Source organism: Cinclus cinclus, chromosome 3 (assembly GCF_963662255.1).
Source record: "Cinclus cinclus chromosome 3, bCinCin1.1, whole genome shotgun sequence".
NCBI lineage: Eukaryota > Metazoa > Chordata > Aves > Passeriformes > Cinclidae > Cinclus > Cinclus cinclus.
The window spans coordinates 18,767,263-18,791,633 of record NC_085048.1 but is presented as its reverse complement, the minus strand read 5'-3'; the positions used below and the strand labels follow the sequence as shown (position 1 = coordinate 18,791,633).

General features: G+C 35.9%; 1 protein-coding gene across 1 annotated transcript in view; it reads left to right on the top strand.

The window, feature by feature from the left end:
- The window catches only part of SNTG2 (syntrophin gamma 2), a 208,223-nt gene that overhangs the window by 141,878 nt on the left and 41,974 nt on the right, over positions 1 to 24,371 (top strand). Inside the window, exons 9-11 of the mRNA XM_062489722.1 lie at positions 746 to 873; positions 10,749 to 10,878; positions 18,404 to 18,442. Of these exons, the coding sequence (XP_062345706.1) occupies positions 746 to 873; positions 10,749 to 10,878; positions 18,404 to 18,442 (297 nt within the window). The remainder of the gene's footprint in view (positions 1 to 745; positions 874 to 10,748; positions 10,879 to 18,403; positions 18,443 to 24,371) is intronic.

Below are 24,371 nucleotides of genomic sequence, written 5' to 3'. Positions count from 1 at the left end.
TATTTTCAGCTCATATAAAAATAACTAACTTTCAACTCTGTTCTCTACTGGAAAGTTCTCTGTGCAGTGTGGGATAAAAAACTTTGTCTCAGAAACAGGACAAATGCCTAACTTTGATCTACATATGTATGTCTGTGAATCTTTCTCAGCCACCTTTGTGTAAATTTTACTGCTATCTTTATAAAAGTGTGATATGCTCAACTCTTGCCTTTCTAGTAGAGGCATTTGAAGAAAGATTTCAAAGTCATCCATCTATAGTATGATAACACAGGAATCAGAATTTTTAAATCTACTGTTAAATTACATAATAGCTAAAAGTCACAATGAAGAAATAAATTTTCTAGTGTAGTATTTAATTTGGATTTCTGTCCCTTTTGTCTGATGATGGAAGAATGCAGAAGAGTTGTACAGAACAAATTAATTTAAACTAAAAATGTTTATTATGTTGCATTTAGAAAAGAATCATGGCATTTATGACTGAAAACTTTCTAATATCAGTTATTAATATTAACAAAAATTAAGATATACTTAATATTAAAGTAATACTGAAGCTGCATCAAGAGCAAAATATCAAGATGGATATCATATGGGTTTTCAGTTCTCTGCCCCATCCTGAGTTTCTTGAATACTTTTATTGTGATGATTCTTCACTTCTGAGACAAACAGAGCCAGAGATGCATATTCATGGGTTTTTCACTATCTTGTCTTATAAGCTGTCGTACTGTTTCTCATTTATTCTGCACAGGCTCCATCCTCACCTTCTTCACCCATAGCTAATGAACCAAAATACGAGAAGCGCTGGCTAGACACCCTGTCAGTTCCTCTGTCGATGGCTCGAATCTCGAGGTACAAAACTGGAACAGATAAATTAAGGTTTGTAATCTAAAAGGGGAGGCATTGGGTTAGTTAGCTGTACATAGTGTTTGGCTGTGGATTGCTGGCTTTATATGCATTGAGTGGAAATATTAAATTATTCTTATTAAAAAACATGCAGTTCATCTTTTCCTAAGATTAATGGTATGCATGTTGATTGCCAAAGATAAGATAAAACTCCTACAAATATTCTTCCATAATCTGTTGTGTCTTGGGAATTCAGTTAGCATCAGCAGTTAGTACAAAGGTTAATCCTGGTGTTACGTGGATTGATTTTGAAGCTACTACATTTCCTTCTTCATTGCTAATATGATACTTCTAAATTCCCCAGTACTAATATTGTCAATTAACTTTCCTTTTTCATTATAAATGATAACACACTGTATAATCATCATGCCCATGCTATCATGTCGTATAGATATACTTGCATCACTGTTATATAGAAACTCATATTGATGAGATTTTGGCAAAGTACATGGTACAAAATATTGTATTTTTGATCATAGAATTTTTTTGCATCTCAGAGACATAACTAATGGTCCATAAAGCAACTGTGGAATAGGATGTCAGAGGCTATTTTACTGGGCTTCAGGAAATACGAAAGCAGAAGTGAAGTTTATTAAAGCTTCCATAAATAATATGCTTGAGAAAGTATAACACTTTGCAGTATACATGGGTTTTTTCTGCAAACCATTCTGTGATACAATTACCCCAAACCAACCAGTAGTTGTAGGCAAAGCAGTCCACAGTTCTCCATATATATCAGAACAGGAGTTGCTCTATATCTATTTTCCTCTAATACATAATAATGATATATTGGGAATCTCTATAAAATAATCAATATCAGTTCACATGATATGAAGAGGTACCAGAAATTCATGAGAATACCTTTCTTGATGTATGCCAGAATTTTTATCTGTTTCCTAAAAATTACCTGAAAAGCATTATTTTTCTAGTAGGACACATAAACTGCTTTAACTTACAGCAATTAATCTTTAAGGAAGTTGGCAGCTCCTCTCCCAGACTTTGTGTTAAAGCAACACTGGTGAATAATGTTACATTGTCCAGAAAAGTTTTAGCTTCTTCCAGAGACTTTGTTTGAACTCTTAATTCTCCTAGTGTCTCATCCCTTTATCCACCACTTTCTTCCTCCCTACTTCATCTGACAAGTTCATGTTTTCCAGCCTTGTCCAGTATAGCACAGACCTCCAAACATTCAAGGCTTAGACGTTCGGTGAATTAGGTAAACAAATCTCAGTGTTCACATTTAGGCATCAATTTATCATCAATAGAATCTAAAGATAAATGGAACATTTAAACCTCTGACTTCAGTTATCACCCTGATAGTTTGAAGCACTTTCACTCCTATGCTGTTTACTTTGCAGATTAGTTGGAGAAATCCCAAGGAATTCCAGTTCCCAAAAGAGTAGCATGTCCATCTTGAGAATTCTTTGAAGTAAAATGCCTTCAGATACTATACTGGGTCTGTCTGTGATGGAGGTTATCTTCTTTATAGTAGTCCATATGGTGCTGAGTTTTGGTTGTTGCTGACCAGGGCTTACACACCATCAAGGCTTTCTCTTTTTCTTGGTTTGCTCCTATGCAGTAAATAGGGCCAGGGTAGGCAAGAAGTTGAGAGGAGGCACAAGCAGGACCAGTGTCCCAAACAGACCAAAGGGATATTCCATACTGTGTAACATCTTTGCTCAGCAACAAAAAGTGAGCAGAGAGGTCTTGGGAAGAGTGAGCCATTTCTCAGAGACTGACAGGACATCATTCTGCTTGTGAGAGATAGTGAGTGGTTGCCTTTGCATCACTTGTTTTGTTGTAATTTAATTAGTTGGGTTTTTTTTCCCCTCCTCTGTTTGCTTATTAAACTACCTTTATTTCAGTTCATGAGGTTTTTTTAATTCTTTGTATTCTCTCTGCTGTGCCTCTGAACAGGGCTGGGGGAGTGAATGAATGCTTGGCTGCTGGCCCAAGATCAACCCATTACAGATATATTTTTCTTGTAAGATTTAAGGAACTTAGTACTTTCAGTTTTAGTCTTGGAGAAACATATTCTCTTGTGATGTATCTCACTCCAATGTATATTTAGTATATATTCCACTCCTTCACTACTAGTGTTTTCTACTAGTGCAAAAAAGCTACTTTTTTTTTTTTTATTGATGTATACACTGAAGATAGATTAAATAATTCCATAAAGCCAACTGCCATGCCATGGTACACTACTTCTGAAGTAAGTGCTCCTTGCTTGTTTTGGGGAAACTAGAAAAACAGCTATATGAGCATTAAAGGGATACTGACTTGAGGTTAAGTGTGGATGAAGCATTTCCCATATTCTTACTACTGGTCTTTGTTTTCTTACCTGAGGGACACCAGACTGTTCTTACCATATACTGTGAAATGCATGTGTGTATTTTTAGTATTATCCAATTTGTATCCTATTTTTTGCATTTCCCCATGTTCATATATGCAGTGTCCAACATTTGTCTTCTGTAATTGCTCTGTAAAATCAAATATCTGGTTTGTATGAAATAAAACATGTGATCAGTCTAGATGAAAATCCCACTTTCAAATATATCTACGCATCTCTGTTCCCTTTTACACTGCAGCCATCCATCTAAAGCCGTTGGAATGAGCCCAAATTAATTTCCCTGAATGGATCACAGATCCTTCTGACCAATTTCCTAATGTTACCATACTCTGAATATTTACTTGGGTAAATATTCTATTTGCATACATAGGTTGACAGGATGCCTGTTTTTCCTGTACTACATGAGTCCATGAGTGTGTCATACTTGTAACTTTTTGTCTCCTTGCATGTTCTTTTTCATAACTGTGTTTTGTTGCAATACTTCATTATGTTTTGCCCACGAAGTTACTTCAGTTGGTCTTGCAAAGGTGCTCTGGCATCAGAATAGCCAGATTACTTTTTAAGTCAGTGTTGAAATATTGGAACTATCATCTATAGTGTCAATACACAGCTGTGTGCCATCTCCTCAGCTAGATGGGCTGAATTAAAGGGTTTTTTCCCCATACTTCCTACCTGAATTAAATTCAGAGAGGTCTATACAATTCTATAGGCCATTGGCTTTTGACTTAACTTTTTAACTATGCAAAGCATTATGGTTTTTGAAAGGTTATTAAAGATTGTCCATCTACCTACAAGAATTGCACACTCTACTTTCTTCAATCCTTCATTTCCCTGATGTAAAAGCATCTTTTTCACCTCTGTAATTCTTGAAGTTGGCCATGGCACAATTTCCCATACATTTTTTAGTATAGTCTTATTTTTAAAAATATCTAGTATTGTTTAGCCTATGTATAGCACCTGTAAATTCAACTACTCTTGCTGTTCTGATAAGCAGTGGTAAACTGCCATCTCCCAGTGTGGATAATTCCTGTGACCTCACTCACTATACTTCTCCCTGATATTCAAGATTGTTTCATATGCTCAGCATTCTTTTTCTGGTGATGTAATATTAATAGAATATTGTCTCTCATAAGGTTGGGCAGAGTCAGATATTTTACTAAAGGCCCTTTTTGTTGCCTTTATTTAAAAAAAAATACAAAATAGTACAAAGTATGGCATGTCAGCATTTTGCTCCTTTTTTTTTTTATTAAAAACACTTTACATAGAGTTTTCTGTTAGACTGTAGTATACTTTTAGAGTGCCTTAGGTCAAATCTGGTCCAATCTAACCAGATTGGGCTGTATTATTTTTCTTTGTGGTTAAATTGTGCAGTTTAAATTCTTCTGTACTTCAGCTGAGTTTTCTGGTAGCTTTGCCAAAAAAGGACATATTTCAGCATTCTCTTGTGTCATGACATGGCCAAGATCACATGTATCTGTTTGATTCTTATTCACTGTTCATGTGAAGAGAAAGGAGCTGCCTTTGGCTTTTCATTTCACTTGACTTTTTATTGTATTTTCACAAGAAGTCTTTAGACAGACTTAATGACTCAAGAAGATTTTTTTAATGTATTTTAAATTCTATTAACAACATATGCATTAACAGAAACAAGAGAGAAGTGGATAGATATTTTCCTTCTATATAAAGGAATGGCTGAAAATACTGCACATTGGGCATGTGAAATGTGTTTATCAATACCACAAAACAAAAGTAAAAAAAAAATTCCTCAAAATATTTTAAAAGAAAGATAAGAAACAGTAGGTGTCATTCCTGTTATCAATGGAAGATTAAACATTGTATTAACTACTGAAATCAGCTTGAATTAGTGTATTTCACATTGTTGATAGGATTGGAGTCTATCTCAATATATTTATATAAGCAGCATGCTAATTTGGTTTTTTGATTGCTTAGCAATTCAATACTTTTTTTATTCAATTGCTTTTGCTATATAGCACTACTATTTCTATTATTCTAGACTTCTCACCAAATCTTTAATGTAATTTTTCTCTGTAAGAAGGAAGGAAATATAAATGTAGTAAGATTGCTATTTCTGCGAATACTCTAAATTGCTAGTTGGCAACAAAAACTTTTTTGGATTGTTGAGGATAGAATTGTTCAAGAAATGTGATGTAAGTTTCACAGAGAAATAGTATCATTATTTTTCTCACCCAAAAGAATTTGTGGTTCATATTATAGTTTGGGGTGGGCTTTTTAAGATAGAAAAGTAAAGATAGGTAGTCTTTTAGAAGGTGGAGAACATAGTTCATGCTCTGTAGTCTTTCATTTTTGTTATGGAATTGTTATTTGGGATAATGCAAGTAACTATGTTTAGTCCTTACAGCTGATACTGGTAGTAATGTATAATTTTATACAGTGTATTGACTGCAGCTTTGAGTAAATGTACTATAGCTATATCATCTTGGACATTATGAGTTTAGACACTGAAGAAAAAAGTGCTTATTTAGAATAAGGAAGACTGAAATAGTGAGAGGAATAAAAGTAATTCAGGCCCAGTAGCTATGAGACCATGTATCTATGATGCCAATTGCAAAACAACCTTGTTAGGTTTAGGTATTATTTTCTGTTTTCTTGGTATTCTGACCATTGCAATTACTCCAAAGTATTGTGTATTTGTTTTTTTTAATGCCTTCACTGATTTCTTAACAGATTCTTTCTGAAGAATATTTTCCATTTGTCGTTTCAGTAAGTTAACAAAATGGCTTTAATTACATAAATAAATTGAAAACTAAGAAATTGAATAAGCCATTTTGAAAAACATCTAGGAATTACGCACAATCTCACTGAGTTACAAAACCTGAATGAGCTTGCTCACAGGTTTCTGACACATAAGTTAAAAAATATATGTAGAAGCATAAATGTCTATGTTACTTCAGTTATCCTTTTCAGTTGCTGTGTGACAAAATTAAAAGTTACAGTACTTGAAGCAAAATTCTCCCAAAAACCACAAACATAAAATGCCATCCAATCCAAGTTTATGTTTAATGCTTTTTATATCTTCTGAGCTATGTAGTTTCTGTTAATAGTCCAGTTATAGGCACATTTAAATGTTTTGTAAGATACGAGGTTCTGTGACATTTACAATACAAAATCCCATTGCTTCTAACATGACATGACATTACATTACATTAAGTAATTCAGATCCTTCTTTTCAAGAATTTCCACTCAGATCTAACCATAGACCTTAAAACTTCAGTTTAAGTAAGCATTCTAGCAAGAGGGCCGTGTAGTACTATAAACGAGCCACAAGAAAATGTTGTAAGAAAAGCAATAAAAGCTAACTCAAACATCAAAAAAAAACATACAAACAGGAGGGAATGTTTATTCAGGATGTGGTAAGATGCAAAGCTGATCAAATCTGTCTATATCAGCATGGTAGTAAAGATAAAAGTGATGCTGTCAAAGCTACATCTAGATTTTTGTAGAAATATCTATATAATAAAATACCTATATAAGTCTAAGAGGGATGGTTTCAAATGCTGCAGATATTAAAATATATAAAAATGTGCTTTGCTGGAATCCTTAGCCTCCAGTAAAGTAAAAATTCAGCTTTTTCCATTTCAGCTGGCACTGAAAATACTTTTTGTTTTAGAAGAGTCTTTGAATTTAATACCTCTATAGTAGCAAACTGCTTGTATGGAAAAATTTCTTTACTATATTAAATAATACAGGAAATAATATTAATTAATAGTATTTGTTTGAAGGTGTAAATTTCAAGAAGAGAACCTAAAGTCTACCAATGCTCATCTGTTATTCTGACTGCCATACTCACAAAGATAGTGTTTATTTTATTACTAGAAAGTAATGTCATAAACAAACTCCAGAAGAGACCAGGAATGCAGATCTATCCATCATTTCACCATGAAAGTGAGATGGAAAGATGCTGAGTATGGAAAATGGTGCCTCATGCTCCTTAGCAGAAATGCTTGAAGGAAGCAAAGTTACAGATAGGGAGAAGAATCTCAAAGTAAGAAATGTGATCGCAGTGCAACACAAATTTCAAGTATTTAGGAAATGCAAATATAAATTTATTGTTGTAGTTGCAGTAGTCAGTAGCATAACTTCAGTAATAGATGTATCAATTTCCTCTGTCTGTGTTTTAAAATTATCTTAGGGCCTCAGGAAAAAAAGATCCAAACCAAGAGAGAACAAAAAAACCTACAGCAACTTTATAGCATCTTGAAACCTTTCAAACTTACTAATTGGTATTAAATGGAAAGCTCCTCTTTAACAGCTTACAGGAATAGGGGCTTTGTTGTGTCTCTTTTTTTCTTTTTTCTTTTTTGAGGAAATTGCAGAGAGAAATGCATGTCATTTAAGCCTGTAGGATTTATCTTCTTGTGAATTCCAGTGCCATCTTGTTGTTTGCTTTGATTGTTCACTTAAAACAAAAGCCTCAGGATTTATTTTGTTAAGCTTTTATTTTTAGTTTGGATATAATTTTTAACTTGTAGCCTTCTGTACACTATGCTTTTCAGAACACAGTGTGGTACATGGAACAATATCAATGTATTATGGGACCTTCAGAGAGAAACTTTGTAACTGAAAGTCAGAAATAATCATAGGAAGGTTGATTAAGATTCAGGGCAAAAACACTGTGTTGCTACCACAGACTTCATGACTGGCATATGTAAACTTAGAAAAGCACTGGCAGTTTTTGTCCTGTGTCATTTACACTGAACTGCTCTCTGGTAAAACCACCTTCCCGCCACGTCAGAGCAGTGGGAACAGCAGTGCCCCAAAGGTCTCAGTCTTGTGTGCCACACAGCGTGACCACCACTGGCACATCAGAAGCCTTGAACCAGCCTGAGCTCTGGGAAAGGATGTCCAGGTGTCAGAGTGCTGGAGCAAAGGAACAAGCTCTGCAGGAAGAGCTTGGGGATCTTGGCAGACTCCCCACTGAGCAGGAGTCAGCTGAGCACAGGTTCAGTGATGAAGTCCCATATAAGGCATTAACAAAATCAACAAGTGAAGGGAAATGGTTGTTCTCATCTATTCTCATCTACTTGCATTCCTGAGGCCACACTTGAGATAGCTCCCTCTGTGTCCAGTTTTGGTCTTCCTGTGGAAAACATTTGTATTTTAAGAAAATCAGTGAGGAGGCTGGACTACAGGTCTTGCAGGAATCCTCACACCCTATTTGATTCTGTTCAAATATCCTGTTAGTGAAGTGTTATCTCTCTAGATGAATATTGAATATTATTAACTGTCTGTAATTGATAACCATATTTTAAAAATATAAATAACAAGAGTTTTAGTGTAATGCACTCTATCACCAGCACCATGTTTCAAATGACAGAATATTTGGTAATTTTTATAATGAAAGTTGATTTGTAAATATTGACTGCCTGTTTTGGATGCATTAATTGCTAACCGAGGAGTTCCCTTCTGATCTTTCATAAGCCACTTATGTAACTTTGTTCCACTGTGATAAGGCATTCAGGTCTTTGTGTGTCTGCTGGTGCTGAGTTAGTGTCTAAACACCCTTTGGTTCCATGGAGAGCACCTACTAATGTTTACCTCTCTTAAATGCTCTGGACAGTCTTCTTGCTGTGTAAGGATCCTAGCATCTTAGCTTTGATATTTGAATGGGATATCTAAGCTGGGCATTGTGAATGGCTTCTCCTCACAGCAATAAATTAAATCTGTTTCCAGGCTCCAGTGTGTATCAATGCATAAGGGCTGACAGATTCTCACTGTCTCAGTGGGGTGTTGAAGAGATCATACCAGAAGTAATTTCATTACAGCATTGTTGGGATCTTTGTCAGAATCTTACGTAGAAAGAACAATATGCTTGGGAGGTGATTATTTTACTCAGTTTACTTGAAGGCAATAAAAGGATTTTTTAAAATCGTTTTTTCTGAAGAAGTGAAAGAGACTACTGGAATGAAAATGACAGCATTGTGCCATTGCCATCAAGTTTTAGTGGTCACCGAATTATTCAATCAACAGAAAAACTGGCAATTGGATGATACATATCTAAGTCTTCAGGCCAAGCATGTTAATTTCTGCAAATAGCAGATATAATGCTTTACAAGTCTTTTAAAAGCAAAGCATCTCATATATATCTATTCAGATACTTTGTTTTATTTATATTGTGTATTATGCCTAGTTTATATTACCTTTTTGGCAAGTATATAGAGTTCAGAATTCATGTTCACCATCAAACTCCCAACAAATGACAAAGGTCAGGTTAATAACATTTTTGGTAAGTCAGGAATGAATAACTGCCCATTAACCTCTATATGTCATTTTGAATGTTGACATAGATCATCCATTAAGCAGTAGAGGACTTTACTTTCAATCAGAGAACCCCAGGAAGAGTCAACAACTACATATAGCAGTATTCGCATTCAGTAGTTAGCTTTCTTCTAGGTTGGTATTAGAAACGAAGCAATATAGCATATAAGTATAAATATCTAATTTACAAATGTAGAAGACAGTGGTGATAATGGCTGTATTATACACAAATCAAACATATACACAATCATTTAAATAATTATAATTGTCTTTCACAACAGTATATAACTGAAATCTAATTATTCTTGAAATCATTGCCATTTAAATAATCTGGTTATCTTCCTGTAGTTTAGTTATTGCAACTATAGTGTGTCACTGTTTTAAAATTTAGAACCGCATACTTCTGTGCCACTACTTAATGAGCCTTTGTTTTTCCTACTGGAAAATTTTAAGAGTTAAAAAAGAATATCCCACCAGCATTCAGATGCAGGGCATTTCAGAAGTACATACAAAATGCCTAACTTACTGCAGATAGTAAGGAAGGGAAAGCATTGGCATTTACAGAATAAAGTTGCTATAAACACATAAAAGTTGCATTAAAGTTAATAAAATGCACATTAGCATGTGCCAATGCTATTTTGAGAAGACTATTTAAGGAAAAATTTTGAAGAAACTTCTGAGAACATTTTTCAAATTCCTATGGCATAAAAGTGATTGAAGTAAGTGTTGCTTTGAATGTTGCATAGAAAAGTTTAGAAATCCAAGAAATGAAAGCTGGGGAAGACAGTGCTTTGAATCTTCATACTTTCCCAGTAAATGAAACTAAAATGCGATAAATAAAATTGGCATTTTGGTTTAAAAAAACACAATGTTTTGTTGTTTGTGTCTTTTTTTTCAAAAAGACACAATGCATATTTCCTGAATACCTTAAGTTCAATAATTATGAACTTAATATGTATACCGGGGGAAGTAAATGATCAGCAATACCTGTATATATTGGTACAGAGGAAGTACTTATTGTATCTCTTGCTCTTGGTACTGCCCTAATATCCTTGATTTTGTTGCCTTTCTATGGATTGGTAAATTAAACACTCAAAAACTTGTCAAAAGGCATAAAAATCGCTTTGAACACTAATAAATATTGGGCAGTTTCAGAAAACTGACATATCTTCCTTTACGGATATATTTCTTCTTACTGCAGATCTAATGCATTTGAAGTGCTGGCACTCGATGGAGTTAGTACTGGGATACTTCAGTTTTATACAGCCCAGGAGAGTGCTGACTGGCTGAGAGCAATGTCAACTAACATCAGTGATTTGACACTTCAAAATGTATGTTACTTTCTGCATATTTTCTTGTTTATGCTACTGTAAAATTATTTCTAGTTTTCAAAGGGTAAAAAACAATTCACCTTTAAGTACAATATATAAAATGCTTGTGTATGGGGAGGAAAAGGAGAAAGGAAAAAGCAGGGAGAGATTGCCTGATCAAAAGTCTCAAGAAGTTCTCAAGGTTTGCAGTGTTAGCATAGAACAAACCCACTAGAAAAACGGATTACGTTTTTAAAGATGTTTAGGGCGAAATACTTATCCATACTGGTCATTTCACAGCACTTTAGATGTGACAAAAGATTTCATTTTTACATATTTGTAATTAAAATGTGCTTAAAATTAGCATTTGTTTATTTTAAAACAAGCGTGTGAAAATTCTATAGCTAGAGAAGTATGATTTACTGAGGCTTACTAAAGATAGTAATTTTGCATCTCTAAGTTGTCTAAGAGTTGATTTACTTAAGGTCACATTATTCCATTTCATTTCCTTGAAGTATAAATTTGCTTATGCTATTTTAAGTTACTCTTGTAAATTAATAAATAACAATTGCCTTTGCAAGCAGTTCCAACAAAGAGCAGCGAAAACTAGTGATAATTATGGAATTAACCAGAAAGTTAAGTAGGGAACTTAATAACGTACAGTCTTGAAAATATATTTGTCTTTAAGAAATGAAAAAATGCAGTGATGAAAATATAATATTACAGCTGTCCCTGAAAGAGTTGCCTGCGCAAGTTTTAATATTTTTTTTCTCTACATGTGTAGAGTCTGTAACTTCTTTCATGAATTATGATATAGTAGCCTGACTTTTATTTGTGCTTTGTGCCCTGGACAAACTGTTGCTTAGGTCTACAGATTACATTATATAGAATTTGTATTAGATTTCATCATAAATCTTTAAGTCTGTTGGTTAAAACAGACTTAAAATTTAATTTGTTTTCCTAGACTTCAAAAGCTAGATTAATCACATTTGATCATAATAGTTCATTTAATCCATTAATTCTTTTAAAATATTCAACTGCTTAAGCAGTGTCTTGTCAAAATCAGACATTTTTGCTTATATTCTATTTAAATACTATTTAGTTACTCATATAATATACAGGGTTATAAATTACAGGAATAATAATAATATATTATTCTTTGATAATTCTAAGAAAGTGCAAGGTAATATTTCTAAAGCAATTCCAATTCCTAGTGAAATAAGCCTTTTTATTTCCTTTCTAGAGAAATTCTGAATAAAAGCCCCTCCAAGGGTAAAAATTAATAAGAATAAAAGTAAATGCAGGCAGCTTTTGTTAGTCATAGGATGCTAGTCCGTTTTTATCAAAAAAACTATTTGCAGTAACTGTGCCCTGACGCAGTATCTTCACTGTGCTGTAAACTGTCGGCAGCAATATTTCATTATGAACTGAGTACTTTCATAGTCTATTCCACTATCTATTAATATTGAATTCTGTCAACAATGTAGTCCATCTGCTGTTCGTATAACTGGCTGCTCTCAGGAAGAAACAACATGATGAATGTCCATGTTATATGTTCTTAGTGAGTTACAAAGAAAACTCTATGCAGCTGATATGAAAGCCGTGTAAACTCTCTTGCTCAGACAGTGGCTTTGCAGCGTTTGTCAGGCATGCAGTCGGTGCTTACAACTGGAAGTGTCTGGCCAGAGCATTTATTTAATTTTTGATCAGCAGAAGGGGAGAGGCAGTAGTCAGTGAGAATCCCTTGCAAACTGCTTTTAAGACCAGGGTTGAGAGGCTGGAGTACAGCAGAAGGCTGGACAGCTCTCTGCCTCTGGGCAGGCAGGGAGCACAGACCAACGTCCACAATGCTTAGGACAGGGCTTCTTGACAGTCCATTTGGAATCCTATTAATCACCATAGTCTTATAATTTCAAAAATTATTATTTCCTTATCCTACCTCTGACACTGACGTTAGGGAATGAGTCTGTAACTCCTTCTGAGCTTCTTCCTGTTTCTGCACTTCTCCACTTCTGTAGAGTGTCCCCCCATTCTCCAGGACCAAAGATAATCACTACTCATTCTGTAAATGTTTCAGAGGTTTCCTTATCTGATTATAGGTTATTTTCATGACTGCTTGCTGACTCGAAGTTCAGTTGCTTGTCCAAATAGTAGAACTACTGGTTTCCTATTCTGTCCCACTCTGTCATCTTAGTATGGAAATTAATTACTAGATATATGGTCACAATGGACTTGTTTGCTAATAGTGTTGGCATAATTTCAGCATCCATACCTGAGTTTTTACTAGGTTTTAAAGCAATATTTACTACTATTCATGTTTTACTTCCACATATTTTTGCATTTTGTTTTGCTGGTTTCATGAGTTTAGCAACTGTTATTGCACCTTAGTCATTCTTAAACTGTGCTTATTTGTGTTACTCACATACATCTTTTGTCCTAAATATTTTCATGACATTTTGAATAATTTCTTTTAGAACTTCAGTTCTTAAAGAGCTCCCAATAGGGATTAATTGTTTTTGTACAGGGCGCCCAATCTTTCCTGTATCATTTTCCTAATATAATTATTTTTTTAATTTTACCCTAATACAGTCATGTTCAGCCTCTCTTTGTCAGATCTCCTGCTGATGCCAGGAGACAGTCTTAGTATAGGCAGTGCAAAAATAGCTCTGCCACAATGTGACACTTCTGCTAGTGTCAGACTATTCTTTTGAAGTACTGAAACATCTAACTTCTATACAAAGGCAAGCTCTCTGGGGATCAAGTGTATAGGAGGAGTCATCTTTCAGCAGTGGAGATGTGAGAAGTTGTTACTGCATAGGAGTGCTGCCCCTGTACATTGGCATATTTAGAGAGTGTTGCTTGGTAGATGAGAAATAATAACTCTGCTACCAGTTCTTAAATTACAGAGGAGCACAGGGAATGCTGCCAAAATGGACAAAATGTAAGGGTGTCTTTTCAGCCATCATTGCTGATACATGCTTTGTATTTTTAGCTCAGAAAATCTCCTAGTTACAGTAAGCTTTACAAGCAACATTCATTTAATTTTTTTTTCTGAGGACCCTTGCCCCAAATTATTCATCTCTCTGTTCATATTATCCTTTTTCACATACTTTTCTACCATCATGAATCTACCCTATCATCTTCCTTTGTGATTCAATCCTCATTTTCAATGTTCTCAAAGCTTTTTATGTTTACCTTTAGCAGAAATAAATACAGGTGAATCAGCACCTCAAATTTATTTCTTCCTACACCTCTTTTCTTGCAGAAGGACGTGCAGTTGAAGAAACTGAGGGAAGAGGGGTAACAGAAACTGGCAGTGAATCTTCCATGATAAAACAAGAAGCATAGGGAAAGAGTTCATCTGCGTGTGTTTCTCACTGTTCCTGTTCTTAATTTCTTAATGTTCTTCAGCTGAAGGGTTCTTTGTAGGCTGAAGTGACAATGGCCATGATTTTTTTAGGAGAAAGGTCTTTGGGATAATTGATATTTCTTTCTCTATTTTTCACCATATGATGGATTGATGGATCTTAAATATTTTCTTTGAAGTACATCACTGAACATAACTTTAGTCATAATCAGTAGAAGTATCTAAAGGTAATGCTGTCGGTTCATTTACAATATAGAGATTTGTTTCTTTTATTTAAAACATTCTCAAGTTTTGTGGTTTTTCCCAGTACTTTAATGGTTTTACTTTTTAAAAAAAAATCATAAATAAATGACTAGGTCATAAGCAGGTCAGAGAACAAATTATGATGCTCTTGTTCCACTTTAAACATTATATACAATTTTTATAAATCATTCCAGCAGTTTCATTGGAGACTGGTAGAAACTTAAAATTTGGTATTAAAGTAGGGTTATTAATCCAGATCACATTTATGTCTATGACAGCTTTTTTAATTGTATATGTCATAGTCATAAACCTTCTATTTTATTTCTTCATGTAAACTCGTATCTGGGTGATAATCTGTATTGCAGTTGTGTGAAATTTCTGTTGTAATAGGGAGAGACTTCTGAGCTTTAAGCATACATTAAAAAAAAAAAGAAAATAAAGAAGATTGAGAAGGTTTTGCTTTCTTTACACAACAGAATGTGGAGTACATGTAGATGGAAACAAAGTCCTTCTGTGTAGGAAGCCGTGTACAAATTCGATTGCCTCAATGATTATACAAACAATTCTATTCCCAGGGTGAGAATGCATATTTCTTCATTTCTGCTTTTTGCTGTTTAAAATGCAAAATTTCCAGTTGAAAGTACCACAGTTCAAACTGTAGAGGTTGTAAAGGGAAGTCAGTAAGGATACGACCCACATCCCCTAAACTTAGCCAAGCAGTAAGCAGTCACATAGGATATTAATACAGCTAAGAAAAATTAGATGCCTGTCAAGACCCTTCACTCTCACTGTTTTCTAGGAAGAGAATAAAGGTATATTATTTGTGAGATAAATCCCAGCCTGGGAGGTATTTAGATTTAGGTAAATGATTCTGAATAATTTAAGTTCCTGCCCCGTATGTATCCATTACAACAGAGTATAGGAATTACAATTTGCTTAACAGTTCATTTTCCAAGTTGCCTGCAGTCTTTGCAGACACAGGGTTTTATCTCCCCTGCTGTGTCCAGCTCACATTTCTATACTGCAGTGCTGAGAGCTCATGCTCTGCCAGCAAGGTAAACGTACCCCATTTGTATTCCTGTGTGTCTGCACCAGCTGTGGAGACGTGTGAAGGGCACATGTGGTGTTTGTACTTCTCAGCCCTGTGACACTGGTTTGCAAAATTATATAGAAGCAGATCTTTTCCACTCCCCACAGGTACATCGGGGCTGCAGCCATCCTGCTTTGAATAGGGAATGAGTTCTCTGTGCAGTGAACAGATGTGGAGTCCAAAGCATTCTTCCCTATTATCAATACCAATGGGAATCTGAGCTGGTTATGAGGATGGTCTTCACAATATTCTACCCACTTGGTGCAGAAAACTTGCATGGCCAGTCTGACACATTTTTTTTTCCAGGCACATCTGGGCCCATTTACTTTCACTGGTTTGTGCTATAATAATAATCTTGAGTATGCTTTTGGATACTTGAAATTAAATTATATTTTCTCTGCTTATAACATGGCTTTGTATAGTTACTCTGTGTATGCATTTGTGTCTGAGGCACAGGGGAAAGGTTGGACCTGAATATGGGCAGGGTGTATCATCATTTCTACTGACATTGAAGTGTTCCAGGTGTCATTTCATTATGTCCTGCACAACTGCTCTAGCAGGATTAAGCCCACCACTGGTGGCTTACATCAGACTGGTGACTGATTGTTTCTGCAGCACTGAGCATGTCACCAATTTGTTTTAATCGAGTTACAGAGTGACATTCTTGACTCCTGGCTGGTTTGTCACTGACGGGGCCCCACGGGCACCAAGAAGCTCAGCTACCTTTTCTCCCAGCCAGTGCTCCAGGCCAGCTCCAGCACAGTGCAGCCCTGCAGTCATGCCAGGCTGAGGAAGGCACACCTGTGTGCATTACCTGACAGGAGCCTTGTTGGGGCGCCTCTGTCTGCTCAGCAGCTGAATTTCACTTCCATCCTCATTGTTGCTCTCTGCCTGTGCTAAGCTGTGGGTGCCAGCACCTGCAGCCTGCAACCTGCTGCTGTTGTGGTTGTCCCTGCTCCTCATCTAGGGTGGCAGGGAGCTGGTAGGGCCACTCCAAGAGCCTGGCAGGATCTCCCAACACACAGCCCAAGGTGACAGCCTGGCCTGGCAAATGCCCCAGGCTCCCAGCAGCTTGGCCACCTCTACCTGAAACCCTCAGTCACTCCCAGCTGACTCACCAGTACACCTGCACTGTTTAAATGGGCTATTCAGTTCCAAAGGGCTGCAAAAGTGAGCATGTGTGGGAGAAGAAACCCTGATGGCCCATGATGGGCTAGGTCTGACTAGAGAGCTCCTACAGCCCTGAGCATTGGTATCACCCTCTGTCCATATAGAAAAAACTCCTGTTATCATCCTACTTCTCCACATTGCCTTTTGTCCTAAGGTAATTTTGTTTTTTATCATAGATACTTCACTCTATGGAGGACAATGACTTGTTATTGTCATCTGTTAGGTGCAAGTGTGTGTGTGTATAAATCCTGACACATCCTGAGACCTGTGTCATTACCATAGCACAAGTCTTTTGGCCCATACAGGTGTACTGGGTCTGGCTGGGTAGGGGGTAGCTCTACTCTTAGCAGCAGGTTCTGTGTTTTGTATTTGTGCCTAGAACAGCATTAATAACACACCAGTGTTTTGATTGGTTCTGAACAGTGCTTGCATGGGTTGAAGGCTTTGACTTTTTCTTACTCTGACACACCCCACCCACCTCAACCAAGGTTAGAACAAGGAATTAAGAAGGGACAAGGATGCGATAGCTGACCAAAAGTGGGTCACGTTCCAGATTCTTGTGTTCAGCAATTGAAATGACATAGTGGAGAAAGGAGGTGTGGGTTTGTCTTCCAAGACAGCTATTACTTGGAGCCAACTTGTGGGAGCAGAGAGGGATTGCATTTATATCACTTGAACTTTTCTTGTTTCTTTCACTTAAACTCTGATCATCTTGACTTGGACGTTTTCTTGCTTCTGCTTTTCCTATTCTCTCACTTGTCCTGCTGTGAGGTAGAAGGGAGTGAGCAGCTATGCAGGTGCTCAGCTACTGGCCTGAGTCAATCCCCTACAGCAGTCAGTGGCATCACCATATTAACTGAGTTACATCCACAGATTTCCTTTTGCAAATCTGGTATGTCCAGGATGCAAGCAATAGCCCTGGATTTCTTCTGCTCATTTCCTATGGCTGTTGTAGTTTTTTGACAGCAAGGTCCTTTGGAAGTACTCATCAACTCTAGGACAGTTTTCAACTTATTCCTAGCATGTAGGGAAGCCTGGTTTTCTACTCTAATTTGTTTCTTTCTGGATTCTTAATAAAATTGCACTTTAAAAAAAGTTACACTTTAAAAAAGGGAATATATGTCAGTATTTGTCCACCACTCATCTGTATAAACTATGACTGCAAGATAAAAGTCAAAATGATCAAAAATCCTAATTATCTAAACAAAGAGGAAAATCTTTGTCTTGAAGAGTAAACAAAGAAAAAAGCCCATGCAATTTTCATTTCATCTTTAAATACTTTATATATACTTTAATATACTCTATGGTCATCATTTCACAAGGACTTAATTACAGACCTCATTTAAGAATCTGCTTAAGCAATTGTTTAACTGAGACCTAAGTGAGATGTCTACAATACAGTATAGTATTTTCATTGTGACTGGCACAGTTGAATTCATAAATGCAAATATTTATGAGGTATTTAAGGAAAACTGATAGAAGGCTTTTGCCTTTCAAGTCATTGGTTTTGCAAATTTACTATAATAGTAAAAACCTAGTGTTTAAGAACTGAATAATAAAATTTCTTAAAAATATAATTTGGAAGTATTAATATAGTATTCAAAAATTAAGTCAATCAGGGCTAATTGCATCATAGAAAATCTTCAGCATATTAATAATTCTATGTTCTTTCATAGATGAAAATGGCAAATAAGTGCTGTTCTCCCTCTGACCAGGTAAGATTTCCATTATATTATCCTTTTTTTTTATTTTATTTTCATGTGATTACATTGTTGGAAAATAAGTAGAGCTTGCATATGTATATCTAGTGGATGGACTGCAAGATCAGTGATGGGAGAGCAAATTCCCTTCTACTGTAAGTAAAGATCAGATTTGTTTCCACTTCAGGAACCTGAACATGCTTAAGTCTATGGGTCCTCAGAGTCCTAAGAGAATTTGTTGATGTAGTTGCCAAGTCACTCTCCATGATGTTTGGAAAATCATAGAAGTCAGGCAAAACCCTTGGTGAGAAGTAGAAAGGAAACATTTTACCTGTTTTTAAAATGGATGGAAAGGAGGAACCCAACCTCAGCCTTATCCATGTTCCTGGGAAGATGATGGAACAGATTGTCCTAGAAGTTGTGATGAGAAGTTTGAAGGGCAGGGAGGACTTGGGGAACAGGAAGCCCACTGTGTCTTGGGCTGCATCAAAAGTAGGGTGGTCAGCAGGTCAGAGCAGGTGATTCTGCCCCTCTACTCTGCTCTTGTGAAACCGCTCTACCCTCCAGCCCTGTGGCTCCCAAAATAAGAAGAACGTGGACAAGTTCTGACAGATCCAGAGGAGAGCCACAAAGATAATCAGAGGGGTGGAACACCACTCCTATGAGGAGAGACTGGGGGAGCTGGGGCTGTTCAGCCTGGAGAAGGGAAATCTCCAGGGTGACCTTATTGCAGCCTTTCAGTATAGAAAGGGGACCTGTAAGAATGACTGGCACAAATTTTTAGCAGAACATATTGTGATAGGACAAGAGGTACTATTTTTAAACTGAGTTTTGATTTAGTTTAGCCATAAAGAAGAAGTTTTTCTGGCATTAAGGGTGGTAAAGCACTGGCAAAGGTTGCCCAGAGAGGTGATGCATGCCCCATCTCTGGAAACATTCAAGGTCAAGTTAGCGGAGTTCTGAGCAATCTGATCTAGTTGAAGATGTGCCTGCTCTTTGCAGTGGGGTTGACCTCCATCACATTAAATGCTCCCTTCCAACCCAAACTGTTCTATAATTCTGTGATTTAATTACTCCCTTTGCTATGTCTTTTAATTATTAATTTGACCAGTATGAAAAACAGGCAATTATTAATATCAGGGGGAAAGGTATTTGATTTGGAGATTTTTTGTTGGATGAACTGTCTACTGCAAGTACATCAGTACCTATTCAGTTTTTTCCTTATCAGTTTGGGCACATATAATAAGTTCAGTTGAAAAAAAGGACGACCTACCCTCCCTCAATTTTCAAAAAATTTTGGGGAATGTCATACAACTATATACAAATCACTAAATACAAATACAAATCACATATTTTGATTTCCTAAATAAACATGCTAGTCTCTATAAACTGCCTAAATAATCACTGCAGAAATTTATTCTGTTCCAGAGAGCTGTTCAAATGTGAAACTTGATATCAGTGCTCTAAATCATGCTTTAGAGAAGCCACTTTTGTTATCTTGACTTGCCTCAGCCTACCATCTAAAGTAGGTGCCTAAAGTTAGGGAGTACAAATCTATGCCACTTTTTCCATTCCAAGTATGAAAAGAAGGACAATTAGGACCATAATTTCAGAAGTTGAAAATTTAAGGTACAACTGACAGCAACAAACATTGAATTGTCCTCTGACAAAAAGTGAGGAAAAAAAGTTTATAATGAGTTTGGGAAGATAAAGTAAACAAGACTAAAAACCATAAAAATATTAAAGGAGAAGTTGTGAACAATTCAGACTTTAGATGTCCTGTGAAAATTTGCTTTAAAAGCAATCAAAATATGATTTTTCAGATATATATATCACAAAGGCATAATATAAACCTTGGCAATGATAACTGAAAGCAGGAGAGGGCTTGTTCTGGCCTAGATTAATGGAGCCAATTAATGTCAGTTACAAAATGTTTGTACAGACCTGAATAGCTCTTATTAAGGCAATTGATTTAAAATTTAGAGAAAGGGTAACCTTAACAGATTGAAGGTCAGTTGAAGAACTGCCTTGAAGTAAAATTGGTGATAGCTGCAAATTTATCTTTCCTTTTGAGCATGGACATTCCTGAAGAGTTAAACAGGTCTTTAGAGTTTCATTACTGTGTTGCCTGCGGTGAGTTTTCTTCATTGCTTTTAGAATCCAACTTAATCTTACATAAAGGGAGAAGGTTGGATGCGGATTGATTCTGTTTTTCACAGGTCATTAAAAAACTGGAATTCAGGGTTATCAAGAATGTAAAAAATTACTTTGTTAAATCTGACTTTCTTCTTTGTCTTTTACATTGCCTCTGACTGGTTTTACTGCAAGCTGAATCTCCAGAACAGAACATAATGAATTTTGTATGCATTTAAATAAACAAAATGTGAACAGACTAAAATATTGGTTCTTGGATCTAAATCAGCTTTATTTATTGGTCTCTTTGCCAAAAGATGTCAAACAAACATGGTGTGATTATCGGCCTCTGCAGGGCCATAATTTAGGCTTTGTTAATCCTTGCGGATCCCTTCCAACTCAGAATATTCTATGATTCGCTGATTTTATGACTTTGCTCTGTGTCTATGGCCCAAAGTTAGGGGTATTAGGCAAGGTAGTAGAAGTTGTAATCATTATTGCTATGTTTATACTATTAAAATAAAAAGTACCAGTTCATGAAGTTAATTGGTCCAGCTCCTTCCACACTTTTAAATTCCTTTTTCCCACCAAAGCAAGGTGTTTGCATTTAAACTGCCTATTAGAAATTATTTCCACTAAAGCTGAAATCCCAGACTGTCTGTGGAAATTGGTGAGTTCTAGTTATACCAGGGCATATCATGATGGTTACTCCAAGTCAAGGACTACAAGCTTTTAAGAAATATTCAGGGATTATACAAGTTTGAAAGATAAGTAGCACAGCTGAAACTCTGCTTCTAAGTGTCTATGTAACCTGTGTCAGTGATGAAACAGCATCTAAGCATCATTACTTTTGATTTTACTTGATATAATTTATTATAATACTCCAGAGATCTGAAAGCACTTGATTCTTTGCTAGATTTGGGACTCAATTTTCCAAAAATACATACTGCTGGACTGATTTTTAATTTTTATTAAAGTAAATTAGCCAATTCTCTCTCTGTACAGATAAAAATACTTGCAATGTTTTTTGGTTCATTTGCTTGATAGTTGTTTATGTTTTTAAGACTTAAACTTTTATAATGATTATTTCAGGGGACTTGTGCCTGCCAAAGTGACATATTGAAACATTAGGGAAGAGCAAACATTATGGATGGTGAATAAAGAAGGAGAAGTTGGACAAAGACTAGTCAATTTTGCTTCAATCCCTGTGAAGAAATTTTAAATAAATAAACAAAATACCTGTATGGAGGAGAGAGATGACAAATAACTGTCTTGAAGGATTTATCAATAATAGTGTCAACCAATCTAATTTTCTAATGTGAATATGTAACATATCCTGTGGATGTGTGACAGGAGGTTGCTGCAACATATCTGGTTCCAGCAAGGTTTTTGACAACTTCTGACATTGAAATATTTTAAACAAGTATTACACGGATTTGGTTGTGCAGATTTTGTTGGGTAATCCAATATTAGGTACAAATGGTACACTTTCAAAACTGACATATTGACTAGAAGTTGTGGAGAGGTCAGACCTGGATCCAGTTCCCTTGAATACTGCCTTTATGGTGCATTAACAAAAGTAAGCCTACTAATTTTGCAGACATTAAGCTTTAAAATACCCTGTTAAACTTATGAATGATCTTGCCATATTGAAGAATGAGTGTGAAAACCAGGGTTGAAGCCAATTAAGACAAGGCATATATGCAAGAAAAATTAAGTAGATGTAAAAGACTGGGAAAAATTAAAGAGGTTGTTACTGGAAAATGCTTGATGGTTATCTGGGGGCGTAAATTCTTTTAGAATTTGGAATTTAAAATTCATCCACCATTGTCTTTCTAGAACTCAGAGATGCCCCTATCTGCAGAAGCCAGTCAGAGATAATATGAAAAACAACAGGTTCATTTTTAGGAATTATTATTATGATGATTTAATATTACAGTTTATTATTACATCAGCATGTTGTAATCAGGTACAGGGTTGACCAACAGAGACCCCAAAACTTAAATTCCTTTGGTTTACTAGCATTCCTTTTTTGACCCTTTTTACCCTCCCAAATTAGAAATTCACCTACACTTTACTGCTTATTTATTTATTGGCCCTTATTTTTTTCTGAATTTTACATGCTCATTTGGTTATTTCAGCTTTAATCTGTGATACCACCACAACTGTCTGTAAGTCAGTCCCTTTTTCATTATCTTTTGGCGTTCTTCGCCCATTATTCACTTTCTTTTCTTTTTATTTCACTTTCTGGTTTACCCTCTTATAGGTGTTTATCCCCTTGTTGGATTCAGCTACCAGCCAACTTCTCCCTTCACATCGTGAGCGATGTCCAGCAGTTTCTCACACTGTTACCTTGCCAGTTTAACATCAGGTCAGGCTGGTGGCTCACCTGCACTCCACAACAACCATGTCTGCTTGATGACTTTTGAGAAAGGCAGGTGTTGTGGGTTGGCTGTACCTAAACCAACTACTGCAAGACATGCTAAGTGTTCCTGTTGCTGTAAGGCCTTGGCAGGAATACTGCCTCTGATTTTGTGCACTATGTTTCTGAAAAGGTATTGACCAGAGGTTTTCTGTGGCCTCTGTGGACAGGTTGAAAGAAATACAGGTGTTTGAAAGAAATATTCAAAAATTATAACTTTGTGCTCAGAGAATAACATGTGAAAAGCAGCAAAATATGATGCAACATGAACTATATATCCTTGTTCGTGGATTTTTGCTCAATTTGTGAAGTGAGTAAGCTTTTTAAATTCTTCCACTCTAAGGTGAAAATATTTGAGTCTTTAGTGGATAGGGGGAAGAAGAAAGTCTTTAACTGTGATTACAGCAAGACTGATTCATGCTTGACGTGAGAAATAAAGTGCTAGAATGGATTATTGAGACAAAATAGAAAGCCTCAACTAGCAGAGGTCCTGAGAACATTAAGGAAGAATTTTTTAGAAACAAAATAGGTATCATGGAGAGGGTAGGGTACTAAGTTTTTCAGAAGCCTCTTTTCTATTCTCAGTTGTAAAATTATAAGATCATAATTCTAAATAAGAAACTTTTCAAATATTAAGGGTTTTCTCATTGTTCCTTATAGCAGAACTGCTGCTGCAGGCATGCCATGAACATGTTTGCCTGGCTTCATCCTGCAGCACACAAGAAACCCTGCACCTCCTCTTGAAAGGCCATTTTTTCTTCCTTTATTTCTTCTTTCAAAACAGAGAATTTTTTTTTTTTAAAAAGATAACATATAGCACTAAAATTACTTTATCCTAATGCTTAGTCTGGAAAAATCAGATTCTTGAAGACTATAATTTTACAACTTACACCTGTAGAAAGGGAGCAGGGCTAAATTCCTTAAAGCATAAAGAGACCACAAAGAGATAGAATCTAGATCTTTGAGTTTTGACTTTATTTATGTGGGAGGACAGTTTTTAATTTCCTAATGAAATTGCCTTGATTTGCTGCAGAGACTTCTGGCACCTCACATCCTCAACTGAAAAACTTACTCTAACAAAAGAAGTACCACTTAAAAACACTAAACTTTTTAACCTCTAGTCAGCTAATATGCAGTGCTGTGAGGTAAATATGCTCTGTGAGATAAAGAGCTATAGTTTGAAATGGTTTCTTCTTAATTTTTCCACTTGTTATTGTTGTAATATTGCTAAAATACAAAGCAGACATATAAGAAAAAAAATTGTGAGGGATGTGAGTTCTCCATTTTTCTTTAATTTGGTTAGTTCCTGCTGCATAAATAGTGCTACTGGTCTGCTGTAATATAAGAATGCATAATCAGGAAGGCAACTTACTGGTTGTCTGTAGCTCT